Source organism: Stegastes partitus, unplaced genomic scaffold (assembly GCF_000690725.1).
Source record: "Stegastes partitus isolate 25-593 unplaced genomic scaffold, Stegastes_partitus-1.0.2 Scaffold1065, whole genome shotgun sequence".
NCBI classification, from domain to species: domain Eukaryota; kingdom Metazoa; phylum Chordata; class Actinopteri; family Pomacentridae; genus Stegastes; species Stegastes partitus.
This window is the reverse complement of record NW_007578796.1, coordinates 110015-125253: the sequence shown is the minus strand read 5'-3', so window position 1 is coordinate 125253 and position 15239 is coordinate 110015. Positions and strand designations below refer to the sequence as shown.

General features: G+C 45.9%; 1 protein-coding gene across 2 annotated transcripts in view; it reads right to left on the bottom strand.

Annotated features, from left to right (window-relative positions):
• The window catches only part of elavl4 (ELAV like neuron-specific RNA binding protein 4), a 94713-nt gene that overhangs the window by 48324 nt on the left and 31150 nt on the right, over positions 1 to 15239 (bottom strand). For both annotated transcript variants that reach the window (XM_008295667.1, XM_008295668.1), the window contains exon 4: positions 12158 to 12404. In XM_008295667.1, the coding sequence (XP_008293889.1) occupies positions 12158 to 12404 (247 nt within the window). The remainder of the gene's footprint in view (positions 1 to 12157; positions 12405 to 15239) is intronic.

Sequence of the window (15239 nt, the reverse complement as noted above, 5' to 3'; positions counted from 1 at the left end):
TTCTGAAAAACCCGGTAGCGCTTCTAATGGTAGCCGCTCATAGGTGCATCCATTCAGGTTGAACTCGGAGACGGGTGCAGCTGAGTGGCTTCTACTTGTGGCGTTTCGCTGCCTCTCGCTCACTCATGCCTCCCACTTCCACCGGCACCTTCCTCACCCCTCTTCCTCATCTTCAACAAGAAATGTGAGGTTCGACAAGCGCTCCCACCAGAAGGTGCTGACAAAGAGCACTCATGCGGGGCGGCGGAGAAGGGCCGGCTGCCACTTAATGGTACAGAGACACTTAGCACTCATGGAGCCGTCCAGTCAGCCGAACGGAGCCAAACTGGCAGCCGTGGAGGCCGCTGTTGTGAAGGGGCAGCGGCGGCGGCGTGAGGACTGTGTGTGGCGTTCTGCACGCACATGTGTGAGTCAGCAGCGGATTACAGTCTTCCAACAGGCATGGCGGCGTATTCGCTTTGACTACAGCTCCTATGGATGTCGGCAGCGGCTGCATGTGAATGGTATCTCTGCACTTTAATTGGGCGTGTGTGTTGTATACATGCGGAGCTTAGGCTGGTGTTGGCACATGTCGACGCCTCCACTCGCGTCCTCGCTCCCTGTTTGGCAACGCCGAGGGGCCTCCGGGGCGGGAAGGAAAGCGGGGTGGGAGCGAGGCTCGCTGCCTGGCATCATTCCCCAGGTGAGTGGGGGAGACGAGGGGAGACGAGGGGAGATGGGGGGAGACATCTGCCTGCAGCATCAGAGGAGCTCCAGGAGGGGATTCCACCCACCAGATCCAGCGTGCTGTGGAGCAGCTACCAGCGGGGAGCCACCGGCAGACTGCCTGGCTGCCGGGAAATTTGGACGGTTGGGTGGGAGATGCAACGCCAACGCAGCGCACTGGCAGATGCACGCACATGTGCACATAAACATGTAATCACTCAATCAGGGAGGCAAACAAACACGAGTGTGTCCTCGCAGCGGGGCAGGGTGGACGGTGGCTTCGCTGCACCGAGACGGGGATTGTGTTTCCTACTGCAAAGATAGAGTCGATTCCAACCCGTTATCACATGAACGCCTCGTATGTGTTCTGTCTGTTAGCAGCACTGCAGCGTGCAGCAGACACAACGGGCAGCCGGGTCGACTTGAGCCCGTTTCAGCACCTCCGAACTCCCCCACCACGCTCAGCCCCGCACGCTGCCCGGTGTTTGGATTACACCATCACAGCTCTGGCTGCAGTTGAAAACGGCTCAGCACCACTCGACTTAGCGTGGCGTCTTCCTGTAAACGCAAGGTCAGCTCAGACCGGTTTAAGATCGTTAGATTGCTCCTGCCTGCAGAGTGCTGCAGGACGGATGCGGTCCGTCCAACCTGAGCCTGAGCACACTGGACAGGTCCACCGCAGACAACCGCTCACACCTACGCCCAATTAGGAATCACCAATTAACCTGCTGTGCATGTCGGTGGAGTGTGGAGAACAGGAAACCCACTCAGGCACAAGGAGAGCGAGCAGACTGCAGGTTTAAACCCAGAACTTTCTTGCTTGGAGGCGACAAAATGCATTACCATGAAAACTGTCAGCTCTAGTCACACATTTAATTATTAGTAAAGTTCAAGTCATGTAAACTTTCACGGCCCAGTCGATCAAAGCTGCTTCACTACTTCTCGCAACCATAAAAATTCAACATAAACTTCTAGATATTCAGCAACGTATCGTACTTATGCTGCATCCTAATTGTTTTCGGCTGCATTTCTTATGTTACTTCGATTTTTTTGGAGCAAAATCTGGCAAAAAACTAAGAAAAGTCTGACGTTAGATGTAGGGAACACTGTTTGTGCCTGTGAGCGTCTTCCTTTAAGTCACTCGAATTTGTTCTGAAACTCTGCAAATCGCTGCAGTTTCTTCTAGACGTCGCTGGTATTTTATAATTACAGAAAAAATAAGCTAAGCGCCGCATACGAGGCAATATAGAGAAGCTATTAAAAAGGCCTGATAAATTGCCTCTAATGGGGTTTGTAGCTAACAGAAAAAAATCTGCCTGCTGCCGATCAGTTAGCGTAATAGATACATTAACTTATATATTTTAATTGTCAATTAAAAACCGAGAACCCAAATGATGCATTGCTCTCCGTAATGGCCTTTTAATGAGCTAAGACATTCGCTTGCCTTTGATTCGTCATCTGCTTACAGTGTGCAAGTTCGGCAGCAGTTTGCAACGACTTAAAGAAAAAAAAACGCTTGGAAGCAATAAAGAAAAAAAAAAAAAAAAGGCTTCTTCATAAAAATTATGTAAATTTAATAATAGCAGAGGTCCCCGAATGGAGCGAGTGTATAATCTAAGGATGGAGGCTGTTAATGATATTTGCCAAAAGCTGCCATTATGTGATGTAAAGGTTTAGGTAGCGGAGTGGCGCTGCAGCGTTTCATCACATAACACCGCTAACAGACCAACCACATGCGGCGGGAGAGCGAGGAGGCGGGGGGCTAATTTGAACCCACCTCCGCTCTTTTGGCGAAGCTTTTGTACAATCTGACATAAATTGTATAGGGAGGTTTTTTTCAGTGGTAAAATCACTGCTATTTCTAGTGAGTAGCTCTTTGGTGTGTTGGCGAGGAGTTATGACTAAGCCATTATTTGTTTCCTGAGGAGCAGCAGGTTGCCCAATGTGTGAGATGAGAAAATGAGTGTACTTCGAGCGGGTGTCCTGCCTGCTGGCGCCGCCATGTAATTTCACCTTTCCTTTGCCCCCGCTGTGCACGCACACACACACACAGACACACACACACACACACACAAGAGGAGTGTAAAGCCACATTAGCATACCTGTGCAAAGCCACACATAGAAATATATATAATAAGCGCAAAAACAGATGTATGCATGTCGGCGCTGAACTTCCAGGGTGGTTAAATATATTAATGCATGACGGTACAATCATGTGCAGTAAAACACACGTAGCGAGCGACTCCGCTGCATATTGCCTGTCATTATTTTGTGCCTTTTGTTGTATTATGTGACTAAGAGCCCCGCGCTGCAGACATGAAAGCATCTTCATCTCCTGCTATCATCAGGCGAGGCTCACACGACGCACTATAGGCTCTTTGATCTAAAGTGGCAGCTACCAAATGAAACGCACACATGGCTGAAGCTCCTATTTCACCGTGTAGCTCGCTGCAATCTATTGTTCCTCATAACGCTCCCTGAAGTTGTGCAGCTATTAGTCAAAAAGTTCATTTGCTGACACGATGCATTTCTTTTTTCTCCAGCGTTTAAACTTGTTCTGTTTCCGTAAAAAGGGAAAAAAAAAAAAAAACCTCTGAAGGGACCTTTAAAGGTTGTCTGTCAGCAGCCGAGTCCGTCTGTCATTCAGGAGTCACAAGAGGACGGAAGCTTGAGGAGAAAGGGTGAGAGGGAGTCGGCATCGGAGCTACGAGCCGCTGATGCTAACACACCTTGAGAGCACCGGCTCCCCTCCTCTCTCCCCGGAAACGGGCGAATCTCTCCGGTCAGTCTTAAATTTAGTGACATTTTAAGATGATGCAAAAAAAAAAAGAGAGAAGGGAAACATTTCAATTTGTCAAAATAAATGTGTCACAGCCCCGGCTCCCGTCCCCTGACGTTTTGCCCCTTGCTGCTGCAGCAAACTTGAGGTAGTGCTATTTTTTGATGGGCCAGCGCTCCCCCAGCTCCTGAAAGGTGCCCTGTCACCAGCTTCACGTCAAAACACACTTCACTTACCTTCCAGACTCTCCGTAAGAAATGGAGAGAGAGAGAGAGAGGAGGAGGAGGGGAGCTTTGCAGAAAGGACGGGAGAACAAAAAAAAAAAAGGCTGCGGTGCTGTAAATACCGGCGGTACAGTAAGTGCACATCATGTGGCATGTATTGAGCCTGTTTAAATAACTAAATTCATAAACAGAGCCACGTCTCCCCCGCACACACGTATCTACTGTAGATCCCTCTCCCACTCACTCATTCAACACATCTTTCCCTCCTGGGTTGCCAAGGTAGCAGCCACTGTTACAGTCAGGAGGCTCCCACTCTCGGCTCCCAAGGCCCCGCTTCCTCCAACAGACACACACTTGCCCACGTAGAAGCTCAGGGACAAACACACAACACGTAAACCGCCCCCTCACGGTGGCTCCCTGAGCCTTGGGGCCAGTGGACTGCAGCCTGCAGTGTGTGGGCTGCTTGGCAATCTGTGCAGCTGAGAAATAGCAGGCAAGCTGACAGACAGAGGAGCCCCCGTTTAAGTCTTGGATAACCCTGTTACGTCAGGATTGCACCTGCTTGGACTCCGTTCGAGAGCCTCTTTCCTCCTCCTCCTCCTCCTCCTCCCGCCCGAATCCCATCCTGAAGCACGTATGCTCAGGACAAAAAGACGACAAAGGAAAAAAAACAAAGAGAGAAAAGACTCTGTTCTGCCCAGGTACAGCGCACCGAGGAGCGCCGGGTTGGAGTAAACCAGCCCTGAGGCGCATTCTGGATCTGAAGCCAGCACAGGGGACAGTCACAACCTCTATGTTCCATGTAAAGGGCACTCAGAGTGAAATGAGAGGGGACAGAGGCTGTCTGACGGGAGGGTCACAGGAGGAGCAAGGCGGCCAGGCGAGTTCAGGACATCCAATTTTGGGTCCTGAGCAGCGGCGGGGGAGGCGGGGGAGACGAGGGAGACAGGACATTTTCGGGACCTGGGACTCTGAAACTTTAATGTGCGTCTGCCTGCTTGTGTATGCACTTCTGAGCCTGGCAGCTCTCTTAATACCTGGCTTTGGAGATGTCAAATCCTTTTTTCATCTCTTCCCCTGTCAGCTTTGTTCACGCTATCTCCAGACTTCAGCCCATTTCGGGTTCAGATAAACGCAGCCGGCGTGCGAGGATATAAACACCGGCACCACCAGATCTCCTGTAGCATGATTTCAGGGAGGATTCGGTTTTTCGTCGCCGCGTACAACAACGTCGCTTTTGTTTCAGAAGGTCTCATCGTGAGACAAAAAGAGGAATAATGGAAAGATTTGCTCACATCGCTCCGGTAAAGATGTGAGAAATGAGAATAGTAACCGAGCTACAGGCTGCTTTACAACAAAACAAACGTCACGTTGGACGAATATTGAAAACAAGTAAGATCCAAACTAACAATCCAACAAGATGAGGTGGAGAAAATTATAACTGATGTTAAGAAATCCACCTCACAGGTGTAAATGTGGGGGTTAAGGGGGTTATTTCAATTAAGGAATCTACATATTAGGGATTAAAACCCTCCAGAAGCGACATAAAACACTCCTTTACCGACTATAATACATATTAAGACCCTACAGCGTTATAAATTATGGACACCTGATGTCATAATACAGCGAAGACTCCAGAGACGTATAAACTGTCGAACTTTAACTAACATTATGGCTGAGACCCTACAGCTTTATTAATTATGGACACACATAAACCCAACAAATCCAAGGACTCGCTGGATCCCACGAGCTTTAAAATAAAAATAGCTCGACTTGCAATCGTAAGATCGCTCCTGATCGTGTCGACGTATATTTTAGTAACAACAAAGAGATGTGGGCAAACTGAGGTCTATATTTTGAACGTTGGATTTCCGGCACTAACAGACCTCGTGTTTGGAGATAAGCGGCGCCCATCTGTCCTCGTACATCGACTGTTTGCTATCCTTGCGGCTGCACTGCAACACAATCAAATTAATGTAAACCGCCTTTATTTAGCCAAACCTTTAGGTGTTTTTCTTTCTTTCTTTCCTGCACCTTCGCTGTACCTGTCCCGATGCGAGCATTGGTTTTGCGAGCAGGCTTTCACATGAAGCTGCTGTCTGTCAGAGGGGCTCCGGCTTGAACTGCTCCACATCTGACATCACAGTCCATCTATTTTTCATGGCCAACATCTGCTTGGCTTGCTACATTGTCACTATGATTTGCATCAGTTCCCCAGATCCCATGTACAAAACCAACACATGGAAGGTGACTGGAGCACAAAAGGCTGCGGTCGGCGCGCGTTGGGACGCCGTGTTTACGGGTTTAATGTGCAGGAAGAGGAATAATTTCATCTGCGTGAACATTAGGAGGTTGTGCAGCCAGGACGGGGCTGTCAACTGTTTTCTCCACAAACAAGGAAAGTGTCCCTCTGCTGAGTTTTTGGTGATTCTGTGAGAATGCAAAAAGAAAAAAAAACAGTTTTGCGTGAAGGTGCAGCCCTCCTCCTCCTCCTCCTCCGTCCCCGCTGCCCTCCCTAATGCAATCAATTCTGGTTTCAGCATGAAAAGCTATTTTCTTCTCCTCCGTGTCATTATGAAAACAAATGCATTCATTTCTCCAGCAGAAATGCAGCTGATGCAGAAAAATGATCCCGAAAAATGACTTACTGACAAGGATCAGTCAATTCCATTTCCCCGCGCACGTGCACGCCCGCGCGCACGGCCACGTGTGCATGCTCGTTCGGTTTACTGCAAGGTCCACATAAATGTTTCCCCGGCTCTACATAAAGCCTCGTGTGTGTCTCAGTGAAGGGACATGTGGACTTGAACAAGATGGCAGCTTTCAGATATTACTTTTTTTTTTTTTAAACCTATGTAAACCCAAGTATCTAATATTTTTAGCTGATTTAAATAAACTTAAACATAGTATTTTTGTATTGCTATGCTAGCTGGTGTGGACATTATCTACAGTTTCATCCTGCTTTAATCCCTTTTTCTGGTATTTTACTGGATATTATCTGTAATTGAACAAAACGGGGACTAAGTGTGAGATTTTTTAGTCCTTAAATCACTTAAAACATTTTTTTGTAAATTAAATAACAGCAAATAACAACACTCTGCTGATTTAAATACAGTAAAAGAAAAAAAAAAAAGCAATTTTATAGTAAATTTCAAAAATACGAATTACTATTTATGAAAATAGTGATTTTTAATGTGGACAATTTTTTACAGTTTTAGCTTCTTTTTTTTTAAACAATTAACATGTAAATTAATACTATTTTTCTGTGACTTTACAAAATAATATCTGTACTTGAACAAAACAGGGAATATCTGCAAAATATTTAACATTATTTACCATTTTAGTCTTTAAAATTCACATTTTTCTTCTAAATACCTGCAAATATAGTTTTTTTGCTGGTTTAATTACAGTAAAGTGCAATTTTACTGTAAATGCAAACTGAGGAATTACCTTTGAAGTTATTGCCAAGTTATTGCTATTAGTTATTATCTGTAATTTCAAAGAAAATCTGTAAAACAACAGCAAATTTCTAAAGAAATAAAATCTGAGTTTTTTTTCTACAGTGCAGATCGAGACTTTTCAGCTTAAGTGGACTGTTTTTAAAGAAAGATGGAATAAACATCTCCTTTGTGCCTGGAATGCAGAAGGACAAGTGCGAAAGCTACTACAGTAGAAACTCTTAACTGAGACAACAAAACAACACTTAAGATATCTTCTCTTTAAGTGTTCGCAGGCAGACAGGAAACTCACAGGTGGAGGCCTGGGGCTTGTGTGCAAGTGTGTGTGGGCAGCGAGGTGCGTGTAAACTAGCCTTAAATAAAAGATTAACCTGCATGTCCCTGGCGTGTTATGAGAGCACCAGGCAGAGGTAGTTGTGCAGGCAGGCGGGCAGGAAGGCAGGCGGGCGGGCGGGAAGGCGTGTGGGGAGCAGGACAGACACCCAGAGGTGGCTTTTCTACCAGCTGAAGTCAGCCGGGGTGACAGACGGAGCTGAAGTGTCTACGCCTGCCCGCACTCGCCTGAGCCTCACGTCACGCCGCCGTCATTGGAGCTGACAGCGGCAGGTCCGGAGGAAGCCGAGAGGACGCCGAGGACCCGTCTGTCTCTCGTACCTCTGAGAGGTTCCAGCGCTCACACCTTGTCAGCCAACACTCGCAGGTTGGTCGGAGCCGAGGAGACGCAAGAAAACAAGTTCGTCTGGAATCCAGCTGGAGGAAGATTTTAATCTGGGACGGATTGAAATCATCGTCCTTCAGTCTTCTTCGTAGTGGAACACGAAGCAGGCCGGGCCTCATTGTTCCCATCAGTCCAGCAACAATCATCACGTTTAGTTAAATCAGCTCTTCTGTTCTAGTTCACCTAAACACACGACTTGAGCTCATTCTCTAAGTAACTGAACTTCACTAATTTCTACTAAACCACTGAAAAACGTAAAAACTTTTTGCAACTTAAAGCCCTTTGACTGAAAACCAGAACAGCTGAGTTCAAGCAAAACTAGCATAGAAGCAGACAGAGTTGGAGCTAAACCTCCTCAGAGACTTTCAGAAAACTGACATGAGTTTTGTAAATAATAATAATTTTTAGATCACATTTAAAACTACAAACATGGCTTCCTGTAACCTGAATGAACAAACAGCTGAGAGTTCACTCAACTGAGTAAATTAAGTTTATAGGAAACATAACCAGCCTTCCCAGGATGCATTGCTAGAGATGTTAAACTCCTCAGATGCTTCTTGTTGTCTTTAATTTAAGTTACGGATGTCTGTTTTCATAATAACCAAAATAAATCAACCAGGATTGAGTCCCTGGAGTCTCATAATTTATCTCCTCACAGATCGTCTTTGTCACAAACAGCAGCTCAGGCTGGAACTTCTCAACGTTAACCTATAAAGAAAAAACCCTTAAACATTATAAATGTAAAAGCAAAGCAAGTCTGTCCGTAGAAGTTCTCCATGTGACGAGTTGATTCAACTCAACATCTTAAGTTTAATGAACTTATTTTCTCCAGTTCGGCTCGTTTAACTCGGATAGTTTCACACTTTGTCAGCTCGTGAGATGACTTTGAACTAATTAACGAACTAAAGTGCCCACATTTCCAAGGCAGAAGAGGAACTTCTGAGCTGAGTTAAACTAAAATAAGTGTATAAATAGCACGCCGCTTCCCTTCAGCAGATCTTTACCTCCCCTCAATCCTGACTGATGAAGAAATGTCATCTTGTTTTTTTCCATCCATGTGCAGGTTTTCATGACGGTGCAGGTGTATATATCAGGCTAAAAAAAAAAAGTGGTCTCTTTACTCCTCCCAGCCTCCCTCCTGCAAACCTGGCGTAGTCTGTTAATGATTTGGATGACTGTTAGAGAGCATGAAGCCTCTTGGCATTCCCTGCTGGAAGGGATCTGTGCTTTGTTAGCCTAAAAGTTTGCACGAGAAAATTGCACCCATGGGAGAGCAAAACAGGCGTACACCACGGGGGGAGACGGAGGGAGGGCAGGATTTATTTATAACTTTTTTTTTTTTTTTTTGCTGCGTTGATGCTCATCAGATAGACCTTGTAGTGCAGAGCAGAGAAGTACCCTAAATGGTTTCGAAGTGAGCGAACAAACATTTCTGCCTCTCTAACGGTCCCCCATTTAGAGCCCCAGCAAGTTTACAGCAATTCTGCTTGGTTTTTTTAAACTCTCTCCAAATATCTGTTGTTAGCTCGGTTTCCTCGCCGCCGCCGCCGCCGCCGCCGCCGCTGCTGCTGCTGCTGCTGCTGCTGCTTGGCAAATCACACTTAAGGGGAAAATCAGGTGGAGGAGAGAACATGGTGATAGTGATGATGATAGCATGTGGTATCCCAGTGTTATTTTTGTACACACCATCCTCCATTATCCCGGCGTATCTCTCAGGCTCCATTTTGTGGCCCATTACAGCGGAAGAGGAAGATGGTCCTAAAGAGGAATCATGGAGCAGCAGAAATATACTTCAAAAGAGCGGGAGAACAGACGGAGGCAGCGGCGGCGGCGGCTCGGCCGGCGGCCATCTCCGGTTTACAGTCGAAATTGTCGTTTCTATCGGCCTTTTAGTCGTGCTTAATCTATTACGGGAAATCTAATTCTGCGACCGGCGTGTGTGTCCGTGTGTGTTTACTCTCCTCCCCTGCTCGCTATCCCAGAATGGCTCGCTGATCTGGAGTGCCTGCCTGCCTGCCTGCCTGGTGCTCTTTAATGAGATTATCAGGAGAAGAGTGTCAGTAAGTAGGATCTAAAATGAAAGCCATTATGGAGCATTATCACAGAGCTGCACCACCCCAACCTCCCCCACCCCCCCAGCTCCGATCCATCTGCTGTATGACCACCCACACAGCCACTACGCCCAGATTACAGCCATGATTAGCACCGCAAAGTGCTGCTTAATTTAAACACCTCTGGAGAACATGTGGCACTTTGCTGCATTGCCGAGCCGCCGCGCTCGAACGCACACGCCGAGGGCAGCGATGGATTTCTGCGACTCCTCTCCGGCACCTGAACCGTTTGGCCCGAGCCGCTCGCGCGTCGCATCCGGCGTGTCGCAGGTGCGTCTGTACCTGACTGGAGCCTCGTCGCCTACCTTTGATCTCGCCGCGCGTGCGAACACAGACTTTCTGTTTTTTTTGCGACGTCTGTTCTGACAGCGAAGCAAACAAAATAACTGAGGCGACGTTAAAATATGTGGTTAGTGGAGAATTCACAAGTCGTGTACACAGAATTTTTTCTACTTCAAAAGCGGGACGGTTGACGGAACAACAAGTCTCGTCGTGCCAGTTAAAAACATCAAACACCTTAAATCCATCAGAGGAATATTTCAATCTTTTAGGGATTAAATATTCAAACTATTATCCGAGTGAACAGCAGATATCACGCTTCAATAGCAGGACGTGAGTCATCCAGCTCCATTAGAGCCTCGGCTCACCTTGTGCTCTACCTGTCCTCAGTCCTTTGTGTTGGGACAAGGAGCACGTGGACATAAATACTCCAGTTTGCTGGGTTTGATCCCTGTGAGGCTGATAAATACGAACATCACGGTGTCTGATTAGTGCAAAGGAACGTCACCAGAGGAGCTCGTCTTGTTTCTGGTTTTATGTCAATATGAATTTTGCTGATATTATTGTGTAGATTTGAACTTACAGACCACTTTAGAGCTTCTAGTAACTTTTCATTTTGATTAAAAGTCACGAGTTGAATGAATGAACAGCTGAGAGTTCACAATACTCAATAAATTAAGATTCTGAGAAAGAAAACTAACATATAGGTGGACTTCCCAGGATGCATTGTTCCACAGGGGCTTTTTATAGTTTAAGGGAAGACGTGGTGGAAACTTGCTGTGTGTCTTTGTTAAGCTGAGTTATGGTTGTTCCTTTTCATAATAATAAAAATAAATCTAACCACGACAAAGACTAAATCCAGTCCCTGCACCAGTAGAACTATGATCCATCTCACTGTAGTAACTAGAAGTTGTTGTTTTTAAACAGATTCTTGCTTCAACAGCTAAAACTATAAAAAGAAATTTAGAAAATATAAAAAGAAAGCAGCTGTCTCTGTGGTGAGTTGATTCAAGTTAATATCTGAACTTGTTTCCTCACATTCAGTGAATTTAACTCTGCTAGTTTTACATTTTGGGGCTGCAGGTGGAGCAGTGGTTAGCACTGTCGCCTCACAGCTAGAAGGTCACCAGTCCGGCTTCCTCCCACAGTCCAGAAACATGCTGAGGTTAATTGGTGATTGTAAATTGTCCGTAGGTGTGAATGTGAGTGTGCTTGGTTGTCTGTCTCTAAGTGTAGCCCTGTGATAGACTGGTTACCTGTCCAGGTGAACCTGCCTTCACCCTGATAGGCTCCGCCCCCCATGACCCTAGTGGTGTGGCGTGACTTTACACAAACTAATCAAGTTCAGTGCCGTTAACTCGTATTTTGAAGGCAGCAGGAGAACGTAAGCTTCTGTTCTGAGCTGAACAAACGTGACATAATGTACAGGGTGCATCAGTATTTACATGGAGATTAATGATGATTATAAGCACAAACAATCAATTTTGAAATCTGGCAGCTCTGAAACGTTGCAGACTTGTTACTTGGAGATGCTTTCTGTCGCACCACTCGGCTGAGCAGGTAGTCGGCAGCCTTCAGACGTCTGAACAAACCCTTTTCCCCAGTTAGCTCCAGCTAGCACATTCAAACTGCTATCCAGGTTTCTGAGCTCTGGATGTGACATTCATTTGCGAATACAAACCCTGATCATAAACCAGGACACTCACGTCCACATGAACAACAAACTGCAGTAGATTCTGATTGTCTCTCTACGTTTAGGTGAACGTAACATGAACGTTCTTTATGTTTTACTTCAGTGAAACATGTCAGATTACTTTCTCAGCTCCTAAAAAGTCTCTATTTCAAGAAGCAGAACCCTCAGCGTACCACTCTCCCCTTCTTACCTGTGATCTTATCGCGGACCAGCTTGCAGGACTCGATCTCGCCGATGCTACCGAACAGGCTGCGGAACTCCTCCTGGGTCATGTTCTGGGGCAGGTAGTTGACGATGAGGTTTGTCTTGCTGTCGTCGTTTGTCGGGCCGGTCTGCATGGGCGAGGGGCAGCCACGGCTGTTGGTGGTCGGCCCGTTGGCTGTGGTGCCTCCTCCGCTGGGGCCGTTTGTCACTGGAGCCTCCATGTTACTGATGATCTGCAGGAGAGGAGGAGGAAGGAGAGAGACGGCGTTCATTAGCAAAAGCTTCTCTGCAGCGTTGAGCAATTTGGACGGCTGAATATGTAGCAGGGCATGCACGGCTCTGACAGAAAGGCTGTTTTTAAAAGTACTTCTGTAAAAAGCATGATTTTGTAGCATCAATGAAAATAGCCTTTAAAACTCCAGACTTTTCTTTTACTGTACAGTCAGGAGAAAAAACCTAAAACTATCGTCTGTATTTGACATAAATGGACAAGCAAACATTTGATCCTCTTTGAATCGACGCCTACTGATAAAGGTGATGCACTCAAGCATCATCTATCAGCAAAAATATCAATAGTTGTTGTATTTGTCTCTGGATAAAGTAGGTTGGCACTAGAAGCTAGCATCGGCCCTTTTAGCAGAACAACCTCTAATTATTTCTTTCTTGCAAAAGTTCAGCAGCTCCTGGATATTTCAGGGTTTTCCTGCATCGACGCCTGTTTCCTTCAGCAGGATTCAGATCTGGGTTTCTCCTCCACGAGCCTTTATTCCTTCCTTTTTCTGACCCAGTGGATTTGTTAGCGCGCTGCTGAAAGGTCCACTTCCGGTTCAGCTTCAACTTTCAGACAGATGGCCTCACATTATCTTCAAAGGCTCTTTGATATGATACAAAATTCATAGTTGAATCAATGACTGCAAGCTGCCCGGTCCCCGAGGCGGCGGAGCAACTCCAAACCATAACATTTCCACCACCGTGCCTCGCAGATGGTGTGAGATTCTTCTCCTGAAAAGCTGTCTTTGGTCCGTGCCAAAACATGTCTACTGTTAATGTGGCCAAACAAACTCTCTTTGATTCATCTGTCCAGAGCGCATTATTTCAAAAAGTCCTGCTCTTTGTCTGTATGTTCGTTGGCAAACTGTGGCCGGTTTTATTTTTTTCTTTCCTTTGTTGTTGTTTTTGGCCAGCGGAGGCTTTTTCCTGGCTCGGCTCCCATGCGCAGGTCAAACCTGTTTCTGATTGTAGACGAAGCCCTTTGACACCGACGGTTGCAGAGTTACCTGCAGATCAACTGGTGACATTTTGGGGTTCTTGGAGACTTTTTTTTTTCTTCTCATCAAACGAAGCTGAATTTAGTGGTGTGGCCAGAACTGGATGGAGTGGAAGAAGTTTGAAATCTGTGCCACGTGATTTTCTTTAGAGTGGAATCATTGAATTTTAATAATTTCCTTTATTCTTTAGCAGATTAAGTGGCATCCACGGCCTTAGAGAACATCACACAGACCCTAGATGTTTTAGAAAAGCCAGGTTCCACGTCTGTCTGAGGTTCTAATCAATCATCTAATCAGACCCTGAACCATCTGATTCTGATTTTAAGTTTTTGAAGTTGTGGTGAATGCAGGGCTGTGCTTCTGTTTTATTAATAAATCGACTTGAATTATGAGAACACACTGTCGATTCCAGGTGTAATTTGTTTGAATGCATCACCTTTATTTCAAAAAAGGATCACGTTTGCTTGCACGAATACATATAAAGGATAAAAAGCGAACAATCTCCACTTGCTTTTTAAAGTGTGGAAGGTTTTTGGATTGAAATATCATTAAATGAAAGCGTGTAATTGCCATAAACTCTTGAGATGTGGTTAATATAGATATATAAATGTGATTCTTTAAGCATTTCGAGAAAACTGCTGACACTAGTCCTGAGGAGGAAGTTTGATCGCTGCATGCAATTCATCAGCCTGTTGAGAAACACAACAGTCGGTCGGTCATGCATCGTCCTCGTATGGAGCCACAAACTTAACACATAGTGAACAGACTGTACATTACATTAAACACTGAGAAACACATCAAACGCGAGACACGGGGAGGATAAACAGCTAAATATTCATGACGGCGATGCGAGGCCTCTCTAAACAGGCCTGTGATAGCTGCTGAGGTTTGTGGGAGGGGGCAGCGGCAGGGGCAGATATCTGACTGCTGATGCTGATGCTGCTGCTGCTGTGACAGAGGGAAGTTTACATTTTCATATCTGGTTTTTGCAGAGCATCTCAGGATCAAAGTGTTCAAAGAGGAACTGTGAGCTCGGTGTAAGTGTGAGAAAACAGGAGAAAAAAAAGGTGAGAAGGAGGGAGAGTCGGTCGGTCGCAGGAGGAGGAGGAGGCAGGTTGCACTTTGCTTTTCCACCGGAGCACTCTGATATTTATTTAGCACCGATGCTTATTCTGAGCCAACATTATTTTCCAACAAAAGCAATATGTAAAGTGAAATTATTAATACATTTGCATAAAAAGCATTTGCTCGATCAGATGAGCGGCTGCCGTGGCGTGTGCAGGGTTTGGGCTGGAAGTGGAGGTTTGCAAATGGAAAGAGCAGAAACATCTCATCTGCATCACTACATGGTGGGAAACTAAAACAGAACCGGACCGATATTAAATCCTGCGGCGCCGGTGTCATGTGCACGCAACGGCACTTCTGGTGGACCCAAACCCAATTGGAGTTCCTATCAAACTGACTGAGACACAAAGAGATTAATATGACTTTACTATCTCAGCAAAGGTTTTAGTGAAAATCAAGAGAAACTACTTGAACGTCCTTCTTCTGCTGCTTCCGTCACACCGGAGCGAAGGAAACTCGATGACCGAACACGCCGGAGCCCAAATTAAGATGCAAATAATCTGATTCAATCAAATTTTTAAAGTCATCACTCAGATCTCTGCCTCTGCTCAACCAGTCGGTCTATTTTTAACTAAAGTACAGGCAGACAGGCTTGGAAGCAGGGCTGGTTTCAGCAAAGCAGGAACGACACACCAGTCGTGTTTCGCTCTATTTCTGGATTATCCAAAAAAAAAA